The following is a 23248-nucleotide window of genomic DNA, read 5'->3' on the forward strand; positions in this document are numbered from 1 at the left end:
AAAAAAAAAAAAAAAAAAAAAAAAAAAAAAAATCAAATAATGGTGCTTCTGGTGGAACTTAGGAGACACCTTATAACCCTAGAGTCCCTCTTCTGGAACTTCTAGAAATGCCTTGGATGTCAATTAAAGTTGGATTAACCATGAATATACCACCACTGATTTGTTTTTCATCTTCCAACTTTTTGTTAAACTAATGTATGGATTCAGAGTTTCTCTTGAAGGTGGGTTCCTTAAACCTAATGTGGATTCAAAGTAATCTCTCTAATCTGTCTCTTCATCTTTTTCGTTTTATCTGTTTTACTACTACACCAGCCTGGTCCTGCTGCTCAAGAGGTCCTCTTTCACCACTATTTTCCTCATCAAGTTGATTCATCTTCTCACTCATAGTGCTCACATATACCTAGTTATGTTCACCATAGATAAACGGAGATTGTTCCAGGCACTAGAACCTACATTTAAATCCACCAAAATCCTAATTCTATACTCCTGACCAATTCTACCCAACTATTTTCCATTAGCTCTAACCCCAGTTTTAAATACCCTACTGCCACTAGGACTCCTACTTTTGAATCGAATTCAGTAATGCCCGAATCCTATCCAATTATTGTCAAATATACATGTGTAAGGTCTATATTAACATTACAGTTTTAGTTTTCAAAATAAGGAATTTTATAATTCTTCACGACTTTTTTTCTTTTTAAGGTGGGTTGAGGACACTTTGTAATTGTTTTCCTTTTTATTTTTGTAAAAATTTGTATATTGTTTGTGGTATGTACTTGTTTAGGAAAACATTTAAGCCAATTATAAGATAGTACATAATCTTATTGTATCATATGTGAATTGATTATCCAAATCTATTTGAATTTGAATTCGGATCACTATTGTGAGTCATTACTCGGATGATCAGATCAGTTCATTTCATAATCAGTCAGATAATAGTTGTCAAGGTGTCACTAAGGCGCCGCCTTGGCATTCAGGCAGTTTGCCTGGGGCCTAGGTGACTGTTGCCTTATTGAACTGTATGCTGCTTTATATTTTTTGCTCTTATTTATGTAAAATACCATTTAAGTAAATGTTTTTATATATTTTTTTATTTCGTTTACTTAAGATATTATTCATAAATAAACAAATACCTCATATTCAAATCCAATAAAAATAGTTTAAAAATCAATTCCGAAATGGTAAAAAGTCAACCCCCCGGTACAAGAACAGAAACTGGATTTTTGCTGGTAGGGCGATTTTCAACTTTCGAATGCTAAGGTTTTTCTCATTCTGAAAATTTTATAAATCTTATTATTGTAGAACATTGCTAAAAACCAAAAGTTTGGTAAAATAATCTTTTGTTTTGATGTCCATAAAATTATTTCCATTCAGACGATTTAACAGCATTCGCGCACTTTGAAATAAGTCTGACCGGAACATAGCTTTGTCATTACAACTCATATTCAAGTAATCTTAGACCTGTTAGAAAGCTAGTTTTGTGTTATACCTAATACAAAAAGTCTCATCTAAAAATAAAACTTATTATATAACAAGAGCATTTTTCTAAATGCTAACAAGTCATGTTGATTTTTTATGACTTGATGTGAGTGTGACTATGTTGATTTTTTTATGACTTGATGTTGCTTAATGTTGATTGATTTTTTATGTCATAGGGTAAATATTATAACATACAAAATAAAAAATAACACATGGACGATTTGATCGCGCCATGGCGGGTGATTCACCACCAAATCGATTAGCCACCCCTCCACTGCCTTGGGTCGCCATGACGCCATGACAACCGTGGTCAGATTGAATCAATGATTATTTGACTGAAATGCAACGCATTCACAGCCCTAATGAATGCCTAATTCCTGGAAGAAAGTGTAGGAAAAAACAAAAAAGCTCTAGTAAGATATCACCTTTATCTCAATGACACTTTCTCAGGTCTTGGATATCGTACAAAGATTGTGAGATTTGATTTCTGCTGAGCCCTTCATCTTTAAAGTATGAAGCAACTTTCCCATTGGGTAATGGACTCAAGCTTGAAAGAATAGAAAGGATATCTTGAAGATATTCCTTGATAAGGACCTTATGCTGGCATAGAAACTAATGCAGGACCAGGTTAGGGTTCTACATTAACATCAAAACATGAGTTCAAATGAGTCGAGCATCAATGTGAATCCAGTAGTTTAAGTTGGTGTCAGTGGTTATGTTACAGGTTATAATTTTATTTTGTAGTTTAGTTTCCGAAGAATGTATTTTCTGCTGTGACTACTTACCTGAATCCAACAACTTTTGGCTTGTGGATGCAGATACCTAGTCAATGAACTACAGGAGATCAAATTTGTTAACAGGTTGAACTGGGTATGGTCGTTAAGCATACTTTATATTTGGTCATCCTCTCTCTCTCTCCGTCGTTGTTTTAGTTTCATCTAGCAATATGCCATCATTGATTTTTCTAATTATTTCTTGCAACTCCTTATTCTTGTTATTCAGGAGTTTGTTCTAGAAATACTGAGATCTATTGTAGAAATAGTCACTTATGGTGATCGTCATGACCCATCAATTTTTGAGTAAGGACTTTTGGAGTTACAGTTTTCTGTTTGAGTCTTAAATCTTTCAGAGATATTTACTATATGATGGTGATAATGAATCATATTTTTGTTCCTTGGCAGATGTTTCATGGAATATCAACTTTTAGCAGAGTTCCTTCGGATACTTAAAATTAATAAAAATGCAAGCATTGAGGCACCATTTCTTCACTATCTAAGCATAATGATCCAAAATTTGGCTAGTGAGCATTCAATTTGTAAGACGCTAAATGCCATGAGTATCTACTACTTTCCTTGTTTCCATAGTATGTATGTAGTCCTTGTTAGCTGTCTGTATGTTTTGGGGACTTTTGGTCAGAGAGATGTGGTTGATCTTGCAATTGCGTGTCTCAGCAGAGAGCACTGTCTACATGAGCAATGGGTTGATCTTTTTTCCTTCCTTTCTTTCTCTGTTGGGTGTCCATTATCTTTTGTTTTTGTTACCTCCATAAGCTATATCTCATGTCTCTTACCTAATATATTTTGATTTTGCAGACTATTGTTTTAGCAATGAATATATTAACAAAATCATACTGCATCCTTACAAGTTTGATGGTGGAGATCTGGCTCTCTATTATGTTTCGTTTTTAAGGTTGTGATGCTGCTCTTTCAATCAATTTTATTTATTTATTTTTATATATTTTTCCCCCCTCCTGACACTCTGTCCTGAATTCTATTTACCTGAAAGTCTTACAAATGTAGAGATTTGCATTCCCAGCTTTTGTCAATTTTTATTATTAATTTTATTGATTATTAAACTAATTAGTGGAAACATTTTCTGAGTTCTGACTACTTCCTGCTTTCTCTTATTTTATCAGATCTGTGAGTGGAAAACTGAACAAAGACACTCTCTGTCTTCTTGTAAAGGTTCAAGAGGTAATGAAATGTCCATGTGTACTAATTTATTGTCAATCTCATTGATGCACTAGTGATTCTAGGTTAGCATATATTGGTTACCTGTCCTATGTAATTAGTTCTTCGGCTAATGTATATTGAATTCATTCTTTAGTTTCCTAGCCCAAAAGAAGCATGCAGTGATGCTTAAATTTGTCTGCCCCTAGCCATTGGTCACTTTTAAGTAATGGAGATAGATTAAAAATGAATAGTATGCAGAACAATATACTGGTGTTTGAAATTCCAAACAAGACATGCTTAGACAGTTTTACTAGCGTTAGATATCTGTAAGTTAATGTGGTTCAACATGATGACATGCTGATCAAAATGGTCTACCATTTGCCCTTTCGAGTTTTGAAAGACAATCATAATGAATTGCTAAATTATGACAGGTTTTCAGGCATATAAAAAGATGAAAATATTAAGCTATTCTTCATTCCTCTTTCTTGAAGATTCATAGTCTCATACTACTTGCCTCCTGACTAACCCCTTACTCTCTAGGGAAGATGAGGTGTGGGAAACATGTGCATTGTGCTTGGCCTTGTTTCTTGCCAGCAATATTTAGTAATATGAACAAAGTACGTGAAGTACTTTCGTCATCAAATTGTCCATTTTGCATCCAGTGTAATCTTTATCTGAACTTCCATTTTTGAAAAGAAATTTTAATGGATACACATAATTATACTACCTGTGTACGGGATAGGTACATCACATCTGCTCCTTTGTATGCATTAAAAAATTAATATTTTGCACAGGCTATAATACAGTTTTGGGTGTTTGGGTACCACAGGTAATGAAAAAAAAAACTTTGTTTCCTGTTCTAATTGATACATCTGAGGCTGATGACAGTTATGGACATCTAGGTTGAGTTACACTGACATGCCAAGCAATGATATTCTTGTTAGTTGTGAGCAATGATATTCTTGTTAGTTATGAGCAATGATATTTTCTTGTTAGTTATGGGGGTATTAAGAGTGGATGCACCATGTATTTGTCTAGGGCTTTTGGCCTGACAGTGTTTTATCATGTTCCATAACCAGGATGTTGTAGTCTCATTTCCATTATACAGTGGAGCAATTAAATTTGCTACTCATGAAGAAAAGATGATTCAGATTGCAGTACGTGCATTAACTCTCAACATATATAATGGTAATGTCATGATGTTTTTCTTCCGGTTGCAAGTGAAATATAATGTGGAAACTATTCGATATAAAATCCATCTTTCTATGTTTTGGTATTTTGCAACAGTATCCTTTTGATTATGCAGTTGCTGATGAAATGGTCTGTAGATACATAACAACTCCTCCAGCCTCAGAGTATTTTCTTGACTTGGTCTTGAACTTGAGAGGGCATTGCTACCATCTAGATGCCGCAGTTAATGCTACCAAGTATGCTTCTTCAATTTTATAAAATTTATATAATTTTGGCAGATATTGTACTTGGATCACCTGGGTAAGCCTTTATGTTTGAATTTGATCCAGGGATAGTAACCCTCACGGTGTGAGAAAAGGATTACTTCTTCAAACTGAGAATATTGTGGATGATCTCTATTACTGCAAGGACATTCTCCTAGTAGGCAACTCCCATTTGAATATATTGATGACCCAAAATATTCTCGGCATATTGGTTCTACCCATGCTGTTATCATTACTGCAATTAGGCCATATAAACGTAAGATATTCATGTTGAATTTTCTTCTGTTCTGATACTTCATTTAGAAATTTTGGTTAAGTTCATTGATAGGTATCTGTTGGATAAAGCTTAATTGAATTCAATTGAGTTGTATATTGCTAGGTATGTCCAGCAGGCCAGCGACAGTCAATCTTTTGATCCATCTCCTACATGTCAGGGTACACATATATCTGCCATCACTTCTCTGTATATGGTTTGTCGTCTTATTCAAATTGTTGGTGGAAAATGGCTGGTGAACTCAGTGGCTGTTGTTGTTCTATACACTTATATGGTCTTGAGTGGGAGAGTTCCAACTGAAAGGAGCCCAACCAGTGGTACCGGTCCTGGTACTTCTTTTTTTGGCATTCTAAATGAACTGGAAGAAATGAGGTCGGGCCTTAATTCTGAAGGAACAGAAAACACTGATAAAAATCATCTAATTGGGCATTTGTCTGAGTTCATTTCATCTAGTTTTCAGTCTGTAAACTGCACTATGGATGAGGCACAACAAGAAAGGTCTGAACATTTCTATCTTAATCTTAAACTTGTCCTGGTTGTGATGTTATAAGAACTGAATGTTACTAAAATGACAAAATATTGTTATCTTGTATTAAATCATCAAAACAACTGATGTTTCCCAACTGGACACTTTTTTTCTTCTACATTCAATCTGTATTGGGTGCATCAGAAAAATTGTCGTTATTGGTGAACACTTTACTTTGACAGTGGGGCTTGCTCAAGGATTAAAGTATCGGTATCGGTCGGCCAAAATTAAGATATGTATCGGAGTGTATCATATCGTATCGGAGATTCGCTAAAGATAAACACATAAATGGATAGGAAACATTTTTTTAAACACTTTTGCATAAAGAATTTATAAAAAAAAGCTATTGATAACGTGTATTATGCATAAACATTAAATTGATGGGTATCGCTCTAAGAATTCAAGGTTTGTAGTTGTCCCATAAATGTAAAATCCTTGTTTTCAATCTTGATTTCTACTTTAGTTTGAGAGAAATATGGCTAGCAACAACTTTGGAACAAAAACCCCTCAAAAAATCGTGTTTTCTGAAAAATTACCATCTTGACCATTATACGACCGTAGCGCACTGTATCAGTACATACCGATACTCACCGATACGTATTGATCGATACATACTGATACTCACTGATACGTACCGATCGATACGTACCGATCGATACGTACCGATACATACCGAAACGTACATTTCACTTCGATTTTATATTTTTCATAGAGTCGTAGCGGTGCATATCGTATCGTATCGTATCGATGTGTATCAGTGGTGTATTGATGCATATCAGTATGTATCATAGGATATATATTGATACGAAAGGATTTTAAAAATTTCATGTATCGTATCGGTCAGCTAAAATTAAGATACGTATCGGAGGGTATCGTATCGGTATCGGAGATACTTTAAACCATGGGCTTGCTATGAGTAGTTTCTTATTATAAGATACTGCTGGAAAAACATACTAGTGGTATATGGTTATGGTGTAGCCTGCCATTTGTCATCTGATGTGTCAGCATGACCTAAATTTAGTGTCATCAACTGTCATAAATATTTTTTGGATTTGCTTTGCTTGCATGAAGTTTATAGATCAAATTGTTAGGAAAATGAGCAGAATAGTTAGGGATTTGCAATATTTTGTGTGGCCCGAGTGATTCATTCCTTTTACACGAGCTTTAGTGATTTTTAATTATAATTATATATTTTCCCGTTTCAAACAGTGGTCAATAGTTTAGAGGGGACCTTTGGTCTGAAGAGATGGACTGTTTGGCCCTGGCAGTTGATGGTTTGAATTTTTCTCCAGTGATTCATTCCTTTTACACGAGCTTTAGTGATTTTTAATTATAATTATATATTTCCCATTTCAAACAGTGGTCAATAGTTTAGAGGGGACCTTTGGTCTGAAGAGATGGACTGTTTGGCCCTGGCAGTTGATGGTTTGAATTTTGCTCTAGTAAATGATAAGTTGAGAGAAATTTATTTGAGGTGGCATGGACTTGTGCAATGAAGATCTATGAATGCATTGGTAAGGAGAAGTATGATTCAGATTGGTGGAGCTAAAGGAGCATGGGTCAGGCCTAAAATGATTTTTTTTTTTTTTGGGTGGGGGGTGGTTGGGAGATTGAGAAAAACATGCATTGATTAAGGTTGAGACCAAGTATAGCTTTGAATAGATTTGAATGGTGAAACAGGATCTGTGGCTTAGTTGAGTTTGAGTTGAGTTGTAGTTGGTCAATTGTCTGTATGTTCTGTTCACGGTCAGATCACCAGATCCAACAAATCAATTGAGGAAGAATTCAATCAACATTCAAGCAAAAGCAGAATTGGTCTTGGGTCTACCAACATGAGGCTGCATCAGAAATTTATTGTGGGAAAGCATGGTAGACCTTAGCCTTTTTGCGGTAGTTTAAATTGGAAGAAGGGAACCTAACTACAATAGCAGAAAGGCTTAAATCATGGTTAGCTAGGCATATCTACCTGACATATGGACGTCAAAAGATGTTTGGTTCATGAAACCCCTTTGTATTTGAATTTTGTAATGGTGGTTTTGCATTCCCATTATTAGTGGCATACTGGCATTTCCTAAAAACTTTCATTACTAAAAAATTAAAAGTTTGGTGCCAGTTCTTGGGATTCTTTGGGGTCTGGACTATGCTGTATACATCTTCTTGATTTTGGCTTTGACTTTGATTTTGACCTTCGTTGAAACCTAAATATTTTGAGTTTCAAATGAAACCTGGCCAAAATCCTACATTTTTTGGCAGATGGATTTGATAGGACATTTTGGTGGTCAAATTGTCATATTTTGGCCTGAAACCTCAGGGAAACCCTAATTAAACATCTTTAAACATAATGAAACCTTTAGATTGTTAAAACAACACACCCAAAGTGTTAGTTTGGTTCCGTAAATCCCTCCAGAATTGGCATCATCATCTACATCTGGTAGGGTGTCCAGGTTTAAAAAATCCCTCTGTGGTCTTAAGAAGTCATCTCGGGCTTGGTTTGGTTGGTTCCAGAAGGCTATACAAAAGTTTGGGTACAAGCAAAGTCACGTTGATCACACCTTGTTTGTCAAACAAAAGGATGGTAAGGTTATAGTTATCATTGACCATGTTGACGATATAGTTATAACATGCAGTGATGATGAAAAAATCTCCTTATTGAAGGCACAATTAGCTACGGAGTTTGAGGCCAAAGATTTAGGACTTCACAGATACTTCCTAGGAATTAAGGTAGCTCGATCTAGCAAGGGTTCTTCATTTCCTAAAGGAAGCATGTCCTAGACCTTCTTAGTGAGACATATTTGCTTGGATGTAAACTTGTGGGTTTTCCTATTGAGGTTAATCATCAACTCAGCTACAAAGGGGGTGACTCGGTAGATAAAGAGAGATATTAGCAGCTTGTAGGAAGCTTGATATACCTCTCCCATACCCGGTCAGACACGGCTTACGCTATCGGGGTTGTTAGCCGGTATATACATGATCTACAAACTACTCATCTCGAGGCATTATACTGGACTCTGAGGTACTTGAAATTAGTAACAAGAAAGGGCATTTTATTTTCCAACAATGGCAATTTGAAGTTGGAATCCTTTACTGATGCTGATTGGGCCGACTCTATTGATGACGACACTCTACTTTGGGATATTGTATGTCCCTTGGAGGGAATCTGGTTATCTGGTGAAGCAAGAAGCAACAAGTGTTATCCAGATCCTTTGTAGAAGCAAAATATTGAGCAATGACACAAGGTGTCTATGAGCTTATGTGGCTCAAAGTGTTACTTGGCGATCTGGGGGTGACATCTGAACAACCTATGAGGCTCTACTGTGATGATGAGGCCGCAATCAGTATGGTATAGCCCAGTCCATGTCCAACATGACAGGACCAAGCATATTGAGATTGACAGGCACTTTATCAAGGAGAAGCTTAAACAAGGCTCAATTTGCATTCCTTTTATCATTTTCAAGAACCAATTAGCTGATGTATTCACAAAGGGTTTGACTTCTAAGTCATTGATTCTATTGTATTCAAGTTGGGCTTGAGGGATATCTATGCACTGACTTGAGGAGGAGTGTGAAGAATAAAGGTTATGACCAACCTACCTAGATTCATTTTATGGTATGTTGGGATAAGGACTATGAGTCAGCCTTACATGGCATTCCTTAATTGTAATCCGTTATCCACTCTATAAATAAGAAATGCCTTTGTCATTCTAGGCAAGCCAAGTCATTCTCTCATTAGATTGTCGAGTTGTAACCCTTATCCTTAACAGAACCTATGGACTATAATAACGAGAGAGGAATAAGACAACCGATTGTTATAATCTCTTGCTAATAACCATTCTTAGAAGCATTTGCATTATATGATTGAATGTCATTGTTGATCCATGCTACTGATTTAGAAGCTGATCATTGGATCCAGAAATTGTGTGTTTTCTTCAATAGTGTTGTAGATTTCTATGAACCATAGTTGCTTATCAGCGTCCATATTGGCATGATTCTCTGTGACTTGTTATAATGTCTAAAAAATTTTCAATTTTTAAATCTTTGACAATATGAGTTGTTTTTTTACCTTGCGAAAGTACTTTGTACAGAAAACATGAACCTCATTTTAAGCAGATGTCTGGTTTATGGCTGCAAGATTGTGATTTCATAGTAAATACAGTTCATAAATATGTTCTTATTAATTGCTTTTACTCAATATTTGTTATATATTACATGCATTTCAACGGACCATAGCCAAACTTCATTTTTCTGTTTGTTCTAATGATGTTCTCTTTTTGTACATCAACTTTTCATGAGTCAATTAATTTTACATGTGGTATGACAGCATGTCTTCCACGTTTCTCCTGAAAGGAAAAGAAGACCCTGTTATTTATTGTTATTAATGAAAATCCTCCCGTAGCTTATTTGAGTTCATATTTCTTAGAAATAGGTTGGTGTTAGGTTGCCATTTGGAGAAATTTTGTTATTTCTGAGAAGTATGACATAGAGGACGCAGAGAAATATCTTTAGTGTATTCTTTAACTCTTATGCCATTCTTCTCCTTTTGGTAGGGATGCAATACTTTCCTTGGGTCTCTCTGACAATTACAGTGTACTGCTTGCATCTTTGATGCTATTTCTTGTTTTATCCGAAAGTAAAGGTATCTTTTACCAAATTTACCAGTTCAAGTTCCAAAGATAAAACTGCCTCTTATATTGTAGTTTTACATGTTGTAGATCTCCATCCTCATATCTCTTCTATGATTGGATTCACCCAAAAGAACACTGGGATGGACGAGCAGATGATGGTACGTGTCACCATGCTTTTCCCTTTTCCCTGGAGCCGTAATATTTATAGGGGTGTTGAAAATCAGTGACAATTAATGATGTTGGCAGCCATTCATGTTCAACCATTATTATTGAACTTCCCAAATTGTATTGCATCTTCTCACATGATCCTTCAGAAGGTTGTTTTGAAAAGTGAAGTTATTTTCTGTGCAGAAACTTGATGAGTGTGTTCTATTTCCTGTGTTTGAGGTCATATTAGCTTTGGTTGCTATTGAATTGACGAAAAAAATGTCTGCATTCTTTTGTGCACAAGTGGTGGGTAGACAGTAGCTGGTCAAATTTCTGAAGAAGGAAACAAAGAAAACTGAGTGTTTAAGTATTATGAGCATTATGTTTTAGGGTAAATACTTAGGGTTGATAGGGATGATGAGGCAATATTGAGATTTGAAAGTGAAAAGGGAAGGGTTTGAATGCTAAATGAGTCTGAAGACATACTTTCTCTATTGAACAACACTAAAACCAGCAGGAAATTATGGCTGGCAAAGTAGAAATCAGGCTTTGAGATGGAATCCAGTTAGAGGGCTTAAGATATTAATAGGGTATTCCAAATAGGCTGTGCTGGTGGAAAGAGTTGACATCCTGATTTGGATGATTAGTAAGAGCTCTCCTGGCTGTGTTCTCTGGAACCGGGGCCTAGATTGTCATTTGGGTAGTATTGAGTAGGGTTTGTAGTGAATGGCTTAAGAGACTGAAAAGAAGATTAAATAATGGGAAGAGATTGATGGCATCAGTGGAACGCCAATGAAGGCCAAAGGAAAGTATGAAATGAACCCCCACTCCAAAAAAAAAAAAAAAAAAAAAAGAGATAAGAAGAAAATCCTGTGGGCCTTACTCAACTCACCAGAATTGAGTATAGTTCCCGCTTGATTCGAAAAAGTTAAGATAAGCTCTCATAGGATTTCCAAAAACTAAACTGATGTTGCCTCAAAGAAAGGTTATCAAGTTGGTTCAATGCTTTTTTTTACCCTTGGAAGTTCCATACTTTTACCTTTCAAGGGTTGAGGAATCCTTAGAATTCAAATTCCTAGACTAACTATTATTAACCAGAAAAATATAACTTGAAAAACCAATCCAAATTATAGATATTAAAGACAATCTAGACTGAACTTTAGCAAGCCCATGAACTAAAATTACAGAAGTTATCTTGTAACTCGAACAGGGAGAAATAACAATAAAACTAACAAAGAGTCCACAAATCTAGTGCAGTGGGTCCCAATAACCAATTCTGTTCTTCAGCCCTTGATGATATAGTGTCCCACAAGGCCACAACTGATACCATGTGGGCCAATTGTGACGAAATTAAGCTTGGCTACATGTGACCTTGGTAAGAGTCAATGACGATTCAGCTGATTTTAGTTGTCATTTCTCTCATATGATTTCTGTTTTTGATTGGCAGTTGAAAACCACTTTATTAACATGATGCATATGAGCATGACATGCAACATAGCAACGAAGTTATCATTCCTCTATATGATGCCTTTCAGTAATCTCACTTTGGTACCACTCACCTTGGCATCCTTCAGCAATGTTTTCCCTCCATTCTCTCTCTTTCAAATTGGTGTCAAACTTTCATTTTGTGCTTTTTTGGATTTAAGGATTTTCCTTTCATGCTAGTCATTAGCTAAAGAAAACATTTCATGTCTCGTAGTTCTTCCCCCCTTTTTTGATAATCAAATGTCTTTGTTGCTATCTTCTAGTTTAGGTTCGACTTCCCATATAGGGAATGTATTGTTAAAATGGAGTGACTTGCCAGTGTTGGTGTTCGTATGGAAGACTTCAAGGTCCTAACTCCTAACACCATGTGGTTGATATTTATCGTTTCCTGTTGGTTTTGATATGTTCCTTTTCCTCCTTGCCTTTTCAAATAATTTCCAACTTGACAAGAGAAAAAATTGAGGTTTCTTGGTCCTTGGAACTTGCTGTCAATTTTGTTGTCATTTATACCTTGATTTCAGCTTACTTTCTACTATCTGCTAAATTCCATTTTACTATTTATAGTAAGTAAAATGTTACTATTTACGTTACTATTTAAACTAAGTCTTGTTTTACTCATTGTTGTCACGGGCTCACAGGGACAAGGTGTTCCGATCAGGATCACCCTGGATCGGACAGATTTATCCATACTAATCAATAAAAATCATTTTTATTATCATTTTACCCTTATGCCTTACTGGTAGATCGGTATCGGATTGGGGATTGGACTTGACCGATATCAATCCAATCCAGCTGATACTCACCAATCCGATCTGAGTTTTTAACCATGGTGGCTGCTCCTTGGTCGCCTAGGCAGGCACCTGTGCTTCCCCATGGTCGTCTAGGCATGCATATACAAAAGAAAGGTGCCGGGGGGGGGGGTTAGACGTAAATATAAAACTTTAATCTTTTATGATGTAACTTTTAGGGATGGTTGTTATATGGAAACTAAAATCTTAAATCTTTTACTTATAAATAGAAAAGGATTTATATATGAAATAAAAAAAATAAAAGGGGCACATGTACAAAATAAAAATTTATTGTTTTGAATTAATCCACTAACCCAGTGATGGTACTTTTTCCCCTCTGGTGCATGGCAAGGACTGGTGCACTTTCAAGAGGAGTTGATCCATTGACCAACAAAAAAAAAAACTTTTTCTTCTTCGAAATAGGGAGGCAGAGAAGCAGTGGTTTTTACTCCTTGTTAAAAAAAGGGTGTACCCGGTGCACGAGGCTCCCGCATGCGTGAGGTCGGGGGGGCGACAAGAACTACGCAACCTTACCCTAACAATGTCGAGAGGTGGTTTTGACCGCTTGACCATGAGGTCGAAACATTCGTACCTTACTGTTGGACCAAACGCGCCCCTTGTTTCGACCTTACTGTTGGACCAAGCGTGCTCCTTACTCCTTGTTACCAGAAGAAAAAAAAAGCGGTGGTCCAGTCATTGTAGTGGGATCCTCCTAGCAGTAGCCGTTGTGGCGGTGGTGGTTGCAAGGGGACCGGCAGTGTTGGTTGCTGCGGGACAATTACTTCTTTTCTGCAACTTCGACAGCGGTGGCTGCCACTGCAGCTACTTTTGTGCAACTCCGGCAGTGGTGACTGCTGCTGTAATTCCGGCAACAGTGGCTGTTGCTGCAACTCCTCTTCTTCCTTCCCTTTCCATGTTTTTTCTCTCTTTTAGCACCTTCTATCCTTTTCTACGGAAGGATTTTGGGACCTAGACACTTAGACAACTAGGCGGCCGATTATCTTGCCCCTAGGAATCTGCCTGGATGCCTAGGCAGTAGGCATTGCCTTTTTTTTTTTCTAAAGATGAGAATATTATTAAAAAGAAGAACCATGAAGCAAATACAAAGGAAACTACTAGGGAACGATATTATTGGGAAGGATAAGACTCTTGCAGAGGTGACTGATCGATATTATTGGCTATGCATAGCAAAGGATGTCGATCATGTGATCAAGAGATGCCGTGTATGTCAGTTGGCAAAAGGGGAAAAATATAACACAGATTTATACTCTCCACTACCTGTTCCTCATGCATCGTGGCTTGATGTTAGCATGGATTTTGTTCTCGGACTACCCCCTACTAGGGAACGATATGATTCCATTATGGTGGTTGTGGGTCGTTTCTCTAAGATGGCTCATTTCATACCTTATCGCAAGACTTTTGATGCTTATCAGGTTGCCAAGCTCTGCTTCAAGGAGGTAGTGCGACTACATGGGCTGCCAACTAGTATTGTGTCTGACCGTGATGTTAAGTTCATGAGTTATTTTTGGAAGACATTGTGGTTGAAGAAAAATACAAAGTTGAACTTTTCAACTGCATTTCATCCACAGACAGACATATAGACAGAGGTGGTGAACTGTAGCTTGGGAAACTTGTTGAGGTGTTTGGTTTGAGACTATGAGAAGACATGGCCTTCTATTATTGACATTGCAGAATTTGCCTACAACAACTCAGTGAATAGGACAACGGGTTGTACTCCTTTTGAGGTATTGATTAGAGTTCAGCCTAAGTGGCCTATTGATCTTATGTCACTTCCACCCAAAGCTCAAGTTAATATTGAGGTTGATGAGCTCTTGCGTCATATCACTGAGGTGCATGCCAACGTCCGACGACGTATTGCCTTGAATAATGAGGTGTATAAGGCTTCTGCTGATCGTCATCGGCGTTATGTGGAGTTTAAACTCGGGGACATGGTGATGATTCGAGTAAATCCTGAACGGTTTCAGACGGGCGTTAATACCAAGTTACATCCACGGAAGATGGGTCCCTACAAGGTGCTGAAACGTATAGGTCCTATAGGACCTAATGCTTATGTGCTTGAGTTTCCTGATGACATGACCAGAAGTAACATGTTTAATGTGGCTGATTTTCACCTTTATGTTGGGCACCATTCGGATGATGGAGATACGGAGCAAATGTTGAGGCTACCCCAACTGAAACCACCTACTTCTGAAGTTATTGAAGATGTCTTGGATGATAATTACAAGACCTCCTGCTGTAGCACTGGTTATCACATTTTTCTTGTCAAGTGGAAAGGCCGTCCCCGTAGTGATTGTACTTGGATTCATGCTGATGATTGCAAGGGACTTGATCTCGACTTGTATGAACGCTACATGTCCATTGCCCCCCATTCGTCGGAGATGAATGTTTTCAAGCCGGGTAGAGTTGATGCAGATCTGAAGGTCTACTCAAGGAGGAACCGAGGCTGATTGGATCGACCAAGGCTGATTGGGTCGACCTGCTACTTTGGCCCATGATTTGGGCTAGTGATGGGGAATAATAGTTTCTAATATTAGTCATATTTAGTTTCTATTTTTAGTCCTAAATTAGTTTCTAATTTCTGTTCTAAGTTAGTTTCTAATTTCATAGATTACAATTTCCCACTTTTAGTAACTACATGTTGGTAGTTTATTCAGTCAATAGTTAGAAGCTTAGAGTTTCTATTTTTGTAATCGTCTCCATCATTAATATTAATAAAGAGAAGGGCAGCAACATAGCCGACAATTTTGATTATTAGAAAAAAACTCTCTTGTTGCTGCCGCTGGGTATCCATGGTTGTTTCCTTGTGTTTGATCGAGGAAGAAGGACTTGGTGCGATCCAAGTGACTCCTTGCGGCGTGAAGTCCAGGAGGTCTACTTCAAGTATTATTCTCTTTAAGTTCTTATATAATTTTCAAGGTTTATTAAGGCTGCAAAACCAGGTATGTGAATTCTGAACTTGCCCAGAAATTTCTACAAAAACAGAGCATCTGCCCCTCACTGGAAGTACCAACTCTTGTTAGTGGATTACTCCAATTTTCTGGTCGGCGGCTTCTCTATACACCACTAAGGATCGACCCTACTTTGAGGCCTTTCTGACCTATGGTTGTTGAGTTATTTAAAATCTCCCTAGTTTTGTCTTTTAGTGGACTGAAGTTTCTATTTTCTGGATTCTATGTTCTGCTGATCTGAATACTGGTTTCTGGACTGCTAATTATCTGTTCTGATTATTGAAGACTGTTAGTACTTCAAACAGTTCCTGGTTTAATTCTAAAACTGCTAATGGGTTGGTTTATTCACAGTGTTATTGTCCTGACAGTTCGATACTGTTTCTGTGATCTGGGGTGACTGATTGTGATTTGTTTTCTGTCCTAAATCTGTTGTTGATTGATTCTGCTTACTGGCATAATTTCTGCTAGTCAACATTCCAGAATTCTGGGTTTGTTACTTCTGGTTTTCAAATTCTGTTTACTAGTTAATTCTGGATTACTGTTGCTGTCTCCTATTGGGTGAATTTTGGTTGTTCTTTGGTTTATAATTTCCTGCAGTTTTGGATCTGGTTTGGTTGTCAATTCCAATCCATGGTTTTACTATTTTAGTAGATATTGGGGTTTCCTTTATTTGGAGGTATTCCAAATAGAGTTGGTTAAAAATTAAAGGCGGGTATTTATTCCTATGTAAAGGCCTTACATAAAGATTTTTATTCAGTTTTTGGTGTGGAAATAGTTTTTTAAGAGGTTCTCTAGTGGAAAAGGAGTCTCTGTTATATAGGGTTTTTCTTGGGCCATCAATTCTTCTTAAATTTAAGTTGGAATCACTTTCTTGTTTTTTACATACTGATTGCAATCAATAATTGGTATGCTGCTTGAAAATTTGTTTTTGCTTCATATCTTCAAGATTGATGTGGGTATCTACTACAATCCTGATAGCATAGCTGCTTCTAATCATCAGACCTTTGTTCCCTGCTGGTTCTAAGTTACTTGGTATTTTTATGGCTCTGCCTTCTTTGGAGATCCAGCCATCAGCTCATTACCAAAGTTTACTGGGAGTATTGCCTATCTAAAGCTCCCAGTCGACCTTGATATTGGCGAAATCAGATCTGTTCTTGGTTTTTCTCCCTAAAACTCCTCTTTTTGGTCTGCGGTGTTCTGTTTTCACTACTTGTGGTTGGTTTTTCTTGGTGACTGTTGTTATTACTATTGTTTTGGATCCATATTACCATTTTACTACCGCTGCATACCTGTGATTGCATCTGCTGGCTGTAACTTAAAATCAGCTCTCTTCTGTTATTGCTAATTGTTGATTCCGCTGTCTTCTACTAAGTGGCATTGCTGATATTATATCACATTATCACTACACTTATTTCTTGATAAGCTTGGTTATCTTTGCTGCTGTGCTCAGTTATGATGCGTGATTTTAAACCTCCTGTGGATAATGTCAGTGTCCAAATTACTTCCATTAAGCTTAGAAGCTTTGAACTACTTGCTATGGGCATAAGCAGTTAAAGTTTGAAGTAATAAAAGGAAATAAGATAAGGTAATGCTTAGGGAGAGAATCAATATCTGATGTAGGGGGGGTTCCTAGGTGACTAGGTCTCCTACAAGATTAACTAACTAGGTAGGGTTAACTCAAGGGGCTTAGGTAGATAGGACCAAAGAATCTCAGCAAATACGATTAAGCATGCAAGATAAAACGAGACTAATAAACAAAGTAGCCAAAAGCAATAATAATCTAGACGGAAAAACACATAAATTCTTACTCAAATTTCAAGTGGGGACATGGGGAAGGGAACAAACGACATACGAATATTAGGTTCAACACAAATCCATCTAGACACCCAAATTAGATATGCAAACAATCGATATCCTCTAGCAACCAACTAAAGTAGAAAATCAGCAAGGGTTCTTTGGAGATATAACAATGACGAAACAACTAAACAATCGGTAAAAATAGGCATAAACAAAGGGGAAAGGCAGGTTTCAACGTCAATGGGCTGCAATATATAATAGGGATTAATGGAGGTGGGAAGGGTTTAGTTTAATGCTTTACCATACCGCTGTTCAGATCTGAGGAGAGAAGGAGAGATTAAGGTCCTCCAAAATAAAGAGGTTGCAGTCCACCTTTAGTTGATGAAGATAAATCCAGCCGATTGTAGAGAGATCAGCACCAGCGGAGGGTAAACAACAACCGAGAGTAGTAGCAGCAGTGATGTAATGGCAGCAGTGTATAGCAGCAGCAGTGAGGTAATGGCAGCAGTGTGCAGCAGCAGCAGTATTGTAACGACAGCAGTATGTAGCAGCAGCAGTGAGGTAAAGGCAGCAGTGTGCAGCAGCAGAAGTATTGTAATAGCAGTAGTATGTAGCAGCAACAGTAAGGTAAAGGTAGCAGTGTGCAGCAGCAGCAGTATTGTAGCGACAGTAGCATGTAGCAGCAGCAGTGGGCATCGATAGGGGAGGTCACCAGTAACAAAACAGCAGCAGAAAAAAAATAAGACTGAAAAGAAAGAGAGGGAGGCGAGACAAGAAAGAAGAGAGAAGAGAGAGCCGAGAGAGTCAGAGGAAAGAGGCGAGAGAGAAAAGTGAGAAAACGAGAGAGAGAGAGAGAGAGAGAACCGTGAGGGGGTTGGGGGTTTGCTCTTAGCCTTTTTTTTAATTAACATTCATTACTTGAACCGTGGCCTAAGCCATTACATAAATATCAATTTAGTTACTAAAAATAAAAAGAGTCAATTGACTAGTAAATAAAGACTTTCTAAAAACTAATCAACCAATAAAGTAGTTTCCTAATTAATTAAAAGATTAACAAGGAAAAGAATATACTACAAATAAACTACTAAACTAATAACTAATGGGGCCCACAAGATCTACTAAAATCTGGAAAGAGGAAGGGGCTCGATCCAGCGTTGGAATGGCTGGATCGAGCTTTCCTTCTTCCTCCTTTTTCTTCTTCTTCTTTCTATTCTTCCAGCCACAAAGATGGTTGCTTCTTCTTCTTGCGCCTGTACACTTTGATGTCCCCGTCAATATCTCTCTCCTTTATTTACTAACTTGCGAATACCCATGGAGATAAACAAAGTACCATAATACCCTTACTACATGAACTCTAACGCTCCCTTTTAAACTGGATGCTAAATGTCATATATGCCCAGATTGCTCAAGAGGGTATTGAACTAAAGAGAGAATCCCTTTGGTGAAGATATCAGCCAACTGGTCGCTTGTCTTGACAAAAGGAGTGCATATGTAGCCAAAATCAAATTTTCTTTAATGAAATGCCGATCAACCTCAATGTGCTTTGTACGGTACACAAGTTTGCGAGCTATACGTATAACAACCTTCTTGTCACAGTGCAGCCGCATGAATCCCCCAGTATCAAACCCCAATTCTTGAACCAACCTTTTCAACCATAGAAGTTCGCGGACTCCATGAGCCATGGCTCTAAATTTTTCCTCTACACTTGATCTAGCTACAACAAAATGTTTTCAGCTTCTCCATGTAACTAGGTTACTACCTACGAATGTACAATATCCTAATTAGACCTTGTGTCAAGAACAGATCTTGCCCAATCAACCTCAATGTAGCCTTCCACCCTCGAATGGTTATGCTTGGTGTGCAACAATCCTTTCCCTAAGCAGTGCTTCAAAAACCTGAGGTGCGATACACATCTAAATGTCCACTCTTGGGAGCATGCATAAACTGATTCACTACCCCAACAACATAAGCAATATCAGGGTGTGTCCGAGAAATATTGATCAACTTTTTCCCACTAGCCTCTGATACTTGCCTGCATTGATTAGGGGTGGCCACATTTTTCCCCGAACTTGTGGTTTTGATCAATAGGCTAGTCTCCTAGTTGTAGTCCAGCAATCCGTTCTCCTTCATCAAATCCAACAAAAACTTCCTCTGGCAGATATTTATCTCCTTCTATGACCTTGACATTTCAATTCCCAAGAATATTTCAAGGGTCCAAGGTTCTTAATCTCAAATTGTTAAGTAAGACTTACGTCTCATTATGTTTTCTTAGTCATTCTTAGTCACCACAATGTCATCCACATAGACGATTAGAGCTATGATGGTACCATTACCTTGTCGGGTAAATAAATTATAGTCAACTTGACTCTGGGAGTATCCATACTTCAAAATAGATTGTCTGCACTTCTTCAACTAAGCCTTTGGGGGTTGTTTGAAGCCATATAGAGCTTTCTTAAATCTTAATATGACACACTTTATCTTCAATTGAGGGAAACTTGAATCCTAGAGGGTGGGTCTACATATATACTTCCTCTTCTAAGTCACCATGGAAGAATGCCTTCTTTATATTCAACTGATACAATGGCCAATATCGATTGGCTTCTAATGATAAAATGACTCTACTCAATGGGATAAAATGTGGCAATAAGATGACGGAATTCTTTTCGATTCAAGTACAATTTGGAATTGAATGTGTCGGCATCTATTTCATTGGCTATTGAAGGTGTCGGCTGATGAAAGAAATCCCCAGAATGCCCCCCTTTTGTGCCTTCTCTCTTGTTTACAGCTCTTGTGGGGTTTTTAGCACTGCTTTCACATGATTCAATATCTAGGCGATGCTTTTAGCAGTTATCCGCTCCGCACTTGGCTACCTAGCCTTTACCATGGGCATGATAACTGGTACCCCAGAGGTGTGTCCTTCCTAGTCCTCTTGTACTAGGGAAAGGTCCTCTCATTGCTCAATGCCCACACCGGAAGCTTTGGTGGGCTTCCCCCAAGGTGACAACGAAGGTCTACCTCCTTTCGTGTGCCCCTAATGTCCTCTATGAGGATGATCCACTGGATTCATTGCAACAACACGAACAATGGGGTGCCTGCCTAACCACCGGCTTTTTCTAGACGTATTAGATTGTATTTAGCCATAGGGCAAATGCCTCCTGATAATCAATTCCATACACTTGACTATATCCTCTGGCCACCAATCTAACTTTATATCTCTATAGTGCCATTTAATAGGTACTTGATTACGTAGACCCATCTATATGCAACCGTGGCTCTACCCTTTGGAAGATCATCTACCTCTCAAGGGCCATTATTTCCTCACTCATAGCTTCTTTCCACCTTAGGTCAGACATGGCTTCAGTGACATTCTTGGGAATAGGAAGTGGGGAAAGAACAATTGAGAAAGCAACATCTATAGGAGAGATTGCATCATAGGAAACAAATTTGGCTATGGGATTAGTACAAGCTCTTGTTCCTTTCTGAACAACAATGGGAAGATCTAACTCAGAAGAAGGGGAAGAAGTATTACCCAACTTGGAAAGTTGAGGCTCTGGATGAGGATCCAAAGGGGAAATTATAGTTTTATGAGATCAACTAAAAATTTAACATAATGGTTTCCTCATGATCTGGAAATTATACCTATCTCTGTCAAGTTCATAGTTCTTTGAGTATTTTTTCTATCTAATATCCTTGAAACATTCATTTGCAGGCGTCCAGCATCTTACTTTCACATTCGATGGATATATACATATTTTCATGTCAGATTCCTCAGGTATGTACTATGCAAAGTACTTGGTTTATATAGCTACCATTTTTTTTTCTCTTCTTGTCTGTTTGTTCGTTATTCCTTTTGGTTATTGGAGCAATTTAAATGTGGGTGAAACAACTTCTCTAGTTTGTCTAAATTTGTCCCTTGATTTTTGCACTTTTAATATCATGTAGTTTTTCATTGTCATGATTATCTTTTAAATTTATTTTTCAGATCTTAAATGTATTACTGAAGGTTTTAGCCAGCCAACCGGCATATTCAGCATCAGCACAATGGAATACAGGGTGGTTGGTGCGACGGTTACTGATTTTTCAAGAAAAAAAGTTTACTGACAATGATTTTAGCCTATTCAATGTAAGGAATAAACTGATTCAGCATATTCTTTCTATTACTCGTCTCTCTATTTTGCATAAATGAAATGATACCATACTGGATGGACTTAATGAAGGTTTTTACATTTCCATTTGTTGCTATTATGTTTTAAGATGCAAGTTTCCTTCATACACTTTCTTGTTTTATGTCTAGATGGGAGTTGTATTCATTTGATACTAGCTAAGATGATTTAATGATTCCCATCCATGATACAACATGATTTGTATGATGTTTCCATATGATGCTTTTGAACCTTAAAGGGTCATCCATTTGGTGAGTTTGATGGAACTATAAAAGGACACAACCTCTGCACTAGACCCAGTGGAACAGTTTCCATCAATAGGAAAATATGATCGATGAATGCTTTTTAATTCTGAAATGAGATTGTCAATTTACATAGTAGTTGTTTTATGTACATACTAAGATTTGTAGATATTTATTATTATTGTGGAGGAGAATTGCATATCTGAAAATAAAATTCTAAAGGAATCTTTTCAATTACAAGCTTCTATGACTTCGTGATGAGGAGAGCAGTGGAGGTACAAAATTCTTAAGGAATCCTCTCATTTATGAGCTTCTATGACTTGCTAATGAGGAGAGTAGTCGAGGTACAATTAATTGAGAAAATATGAAGTGATATCTCTCAAGATTGTTCTCCGCTGGAACTTGACAAGTGGGGATGGACATGAGGTCCTTTTCACATGGATAGGGCCCATGTACAGCCACTTGGCCGGTTGTGAAGTATGAGGTCATTTTAAATGTCACTAGACATAGTGATTGCGTATATTTTCCAACAAAAATAAAAATAAAGGTAATGCGCAGATTCATGGTACAACAACAACTTAGCAGATTCATGGTCTTGGATTCAAATCCTTATAGCATGAATGAAACAGGAAAATGGTTGTTATCGAAACTTGGTACCCATCATCAACAGTGAAAATGAGCTTATACTATCTGATCACTTTCTTATAATCAAGGATCAATTTTATGTCTATGTATGAAAAGAGATTGTGATTAACACTCCCCTTGAATGGAAGAGATTGAGCTATAGTCATCAATTATGCTGACTAGGTTTGATTATATGATTGGGGTAAGAGATGCTTGGTCAATTGTTAGATGTGGGTCATGGATCACATTTGATTCCAGTCGATCAGGGATGACTGGAGATGTGGTTTAGTTGCATGGAAGCATTAGGCAGTTCGACATGGGCTAGCCATAGGAGCCGGTGAGACATGGCAATGGTTTACCATCACAGATAGCCCAAAGCAGTGTTTGTTCTAAGGTGGACATGAAAAGGTAAAGGGTCGTGTGCCAAAAGCCCAACTTGGCTGTGTAGAGGGTGGAGAAGTGGAATATATCTCCTTCTAGCATGATTCTTAAGCAGTAGCAATGTTAGTCTCTTTTATGTGGTACTAAACCTTTTCTGTTGTTTACATACTTGCTACCTAGTAAGGACTTGGGAGAAAGGGAAGAGGGGAGAGAATAGGGAAGAAGAAATGAAAGAATAGAGAGAAATGTGATGACAGTATGTCCATTCCTCTCACTCAACCAGCTTATATTTCTAATGAGGGTAGAAAGACAGAAATGCCCTCTAAAGAGCATATGATAGACCATA

At 37.6% G+C, this 23248-nt stretch overlaps 1 protein-coding gene across 4 annotated transcripts in view; it reads left to right on the forward strand.

Moving 5' to 3' along the window:
* Positions 1-23248, forward strand: part of LOC122079898 (protein TRANSPARENT TESTA 9-like) — a 31388-nt gene that overhangs the window by 676 nt on the left and 7464 nt on the right. For 2 of the 4 annotated variants that reach the window (XM_042646679.1, XM_042646675.1), the window contains exons 2-14: positions 2298-2349; positions 2482-2558; positions 2661-2794; positions 3072-3168; positions 3395-3452; positions 4511-4619; positions 4738-4858; positions 4952-5141; positions 5275-5657; positions 10229-10317; positions 10394-10464; positions 21202-21264; positions 21475-21615. In XM_042646679.1, coding sequence (XP_042502613.1) covers positions 2298-2349; positions 2482-2558; positions 2661-2794; positions 3072-3168; positions 3395-3452; positions 4511-4619; positions 4738-4858; positions 4952-5141; positions 5275-5657; positions 10229-10317; positions 10394-10464; positions 21202-21264; positions 21475-21615 — 1585 coding nt within the window. Of the gene's footprint in view, positions 1-2297; positions 2350-2481; positions 2559-2660; positions 2795-2847; positions 2959-3071; positions 3169-3394; positions 3453-4510; positions 4620-4737; positions 4859-4951; positions 5142-5264; positions 5658-10228; positions 10318-10393; positions 10465-21201; positions 21265-21474; positions 21616-23248 lie in introns of those variants that run through there. The other 2 variants (XM_042646676.1, XM_042646678.1) reach the window with 2 other exon arrangements.

Source organism: Macadamia integrifolia, chromosome 5 (genome assembly GCF_013358625.1).
Source record: "Macadamia integrifolia cultivar HAES 741 chromosome 5, SCU_Mint_v3, whole genome shotgun sequence".
In the NCBI taxonomy this organism is placed as follows: domain Eukaryota; kingdom Viridiplantae; phylum Streptophyta; class Magnoliopsida; order Proteales; family Proteaceae; genus Macadamia; species Macadamia integrifolia.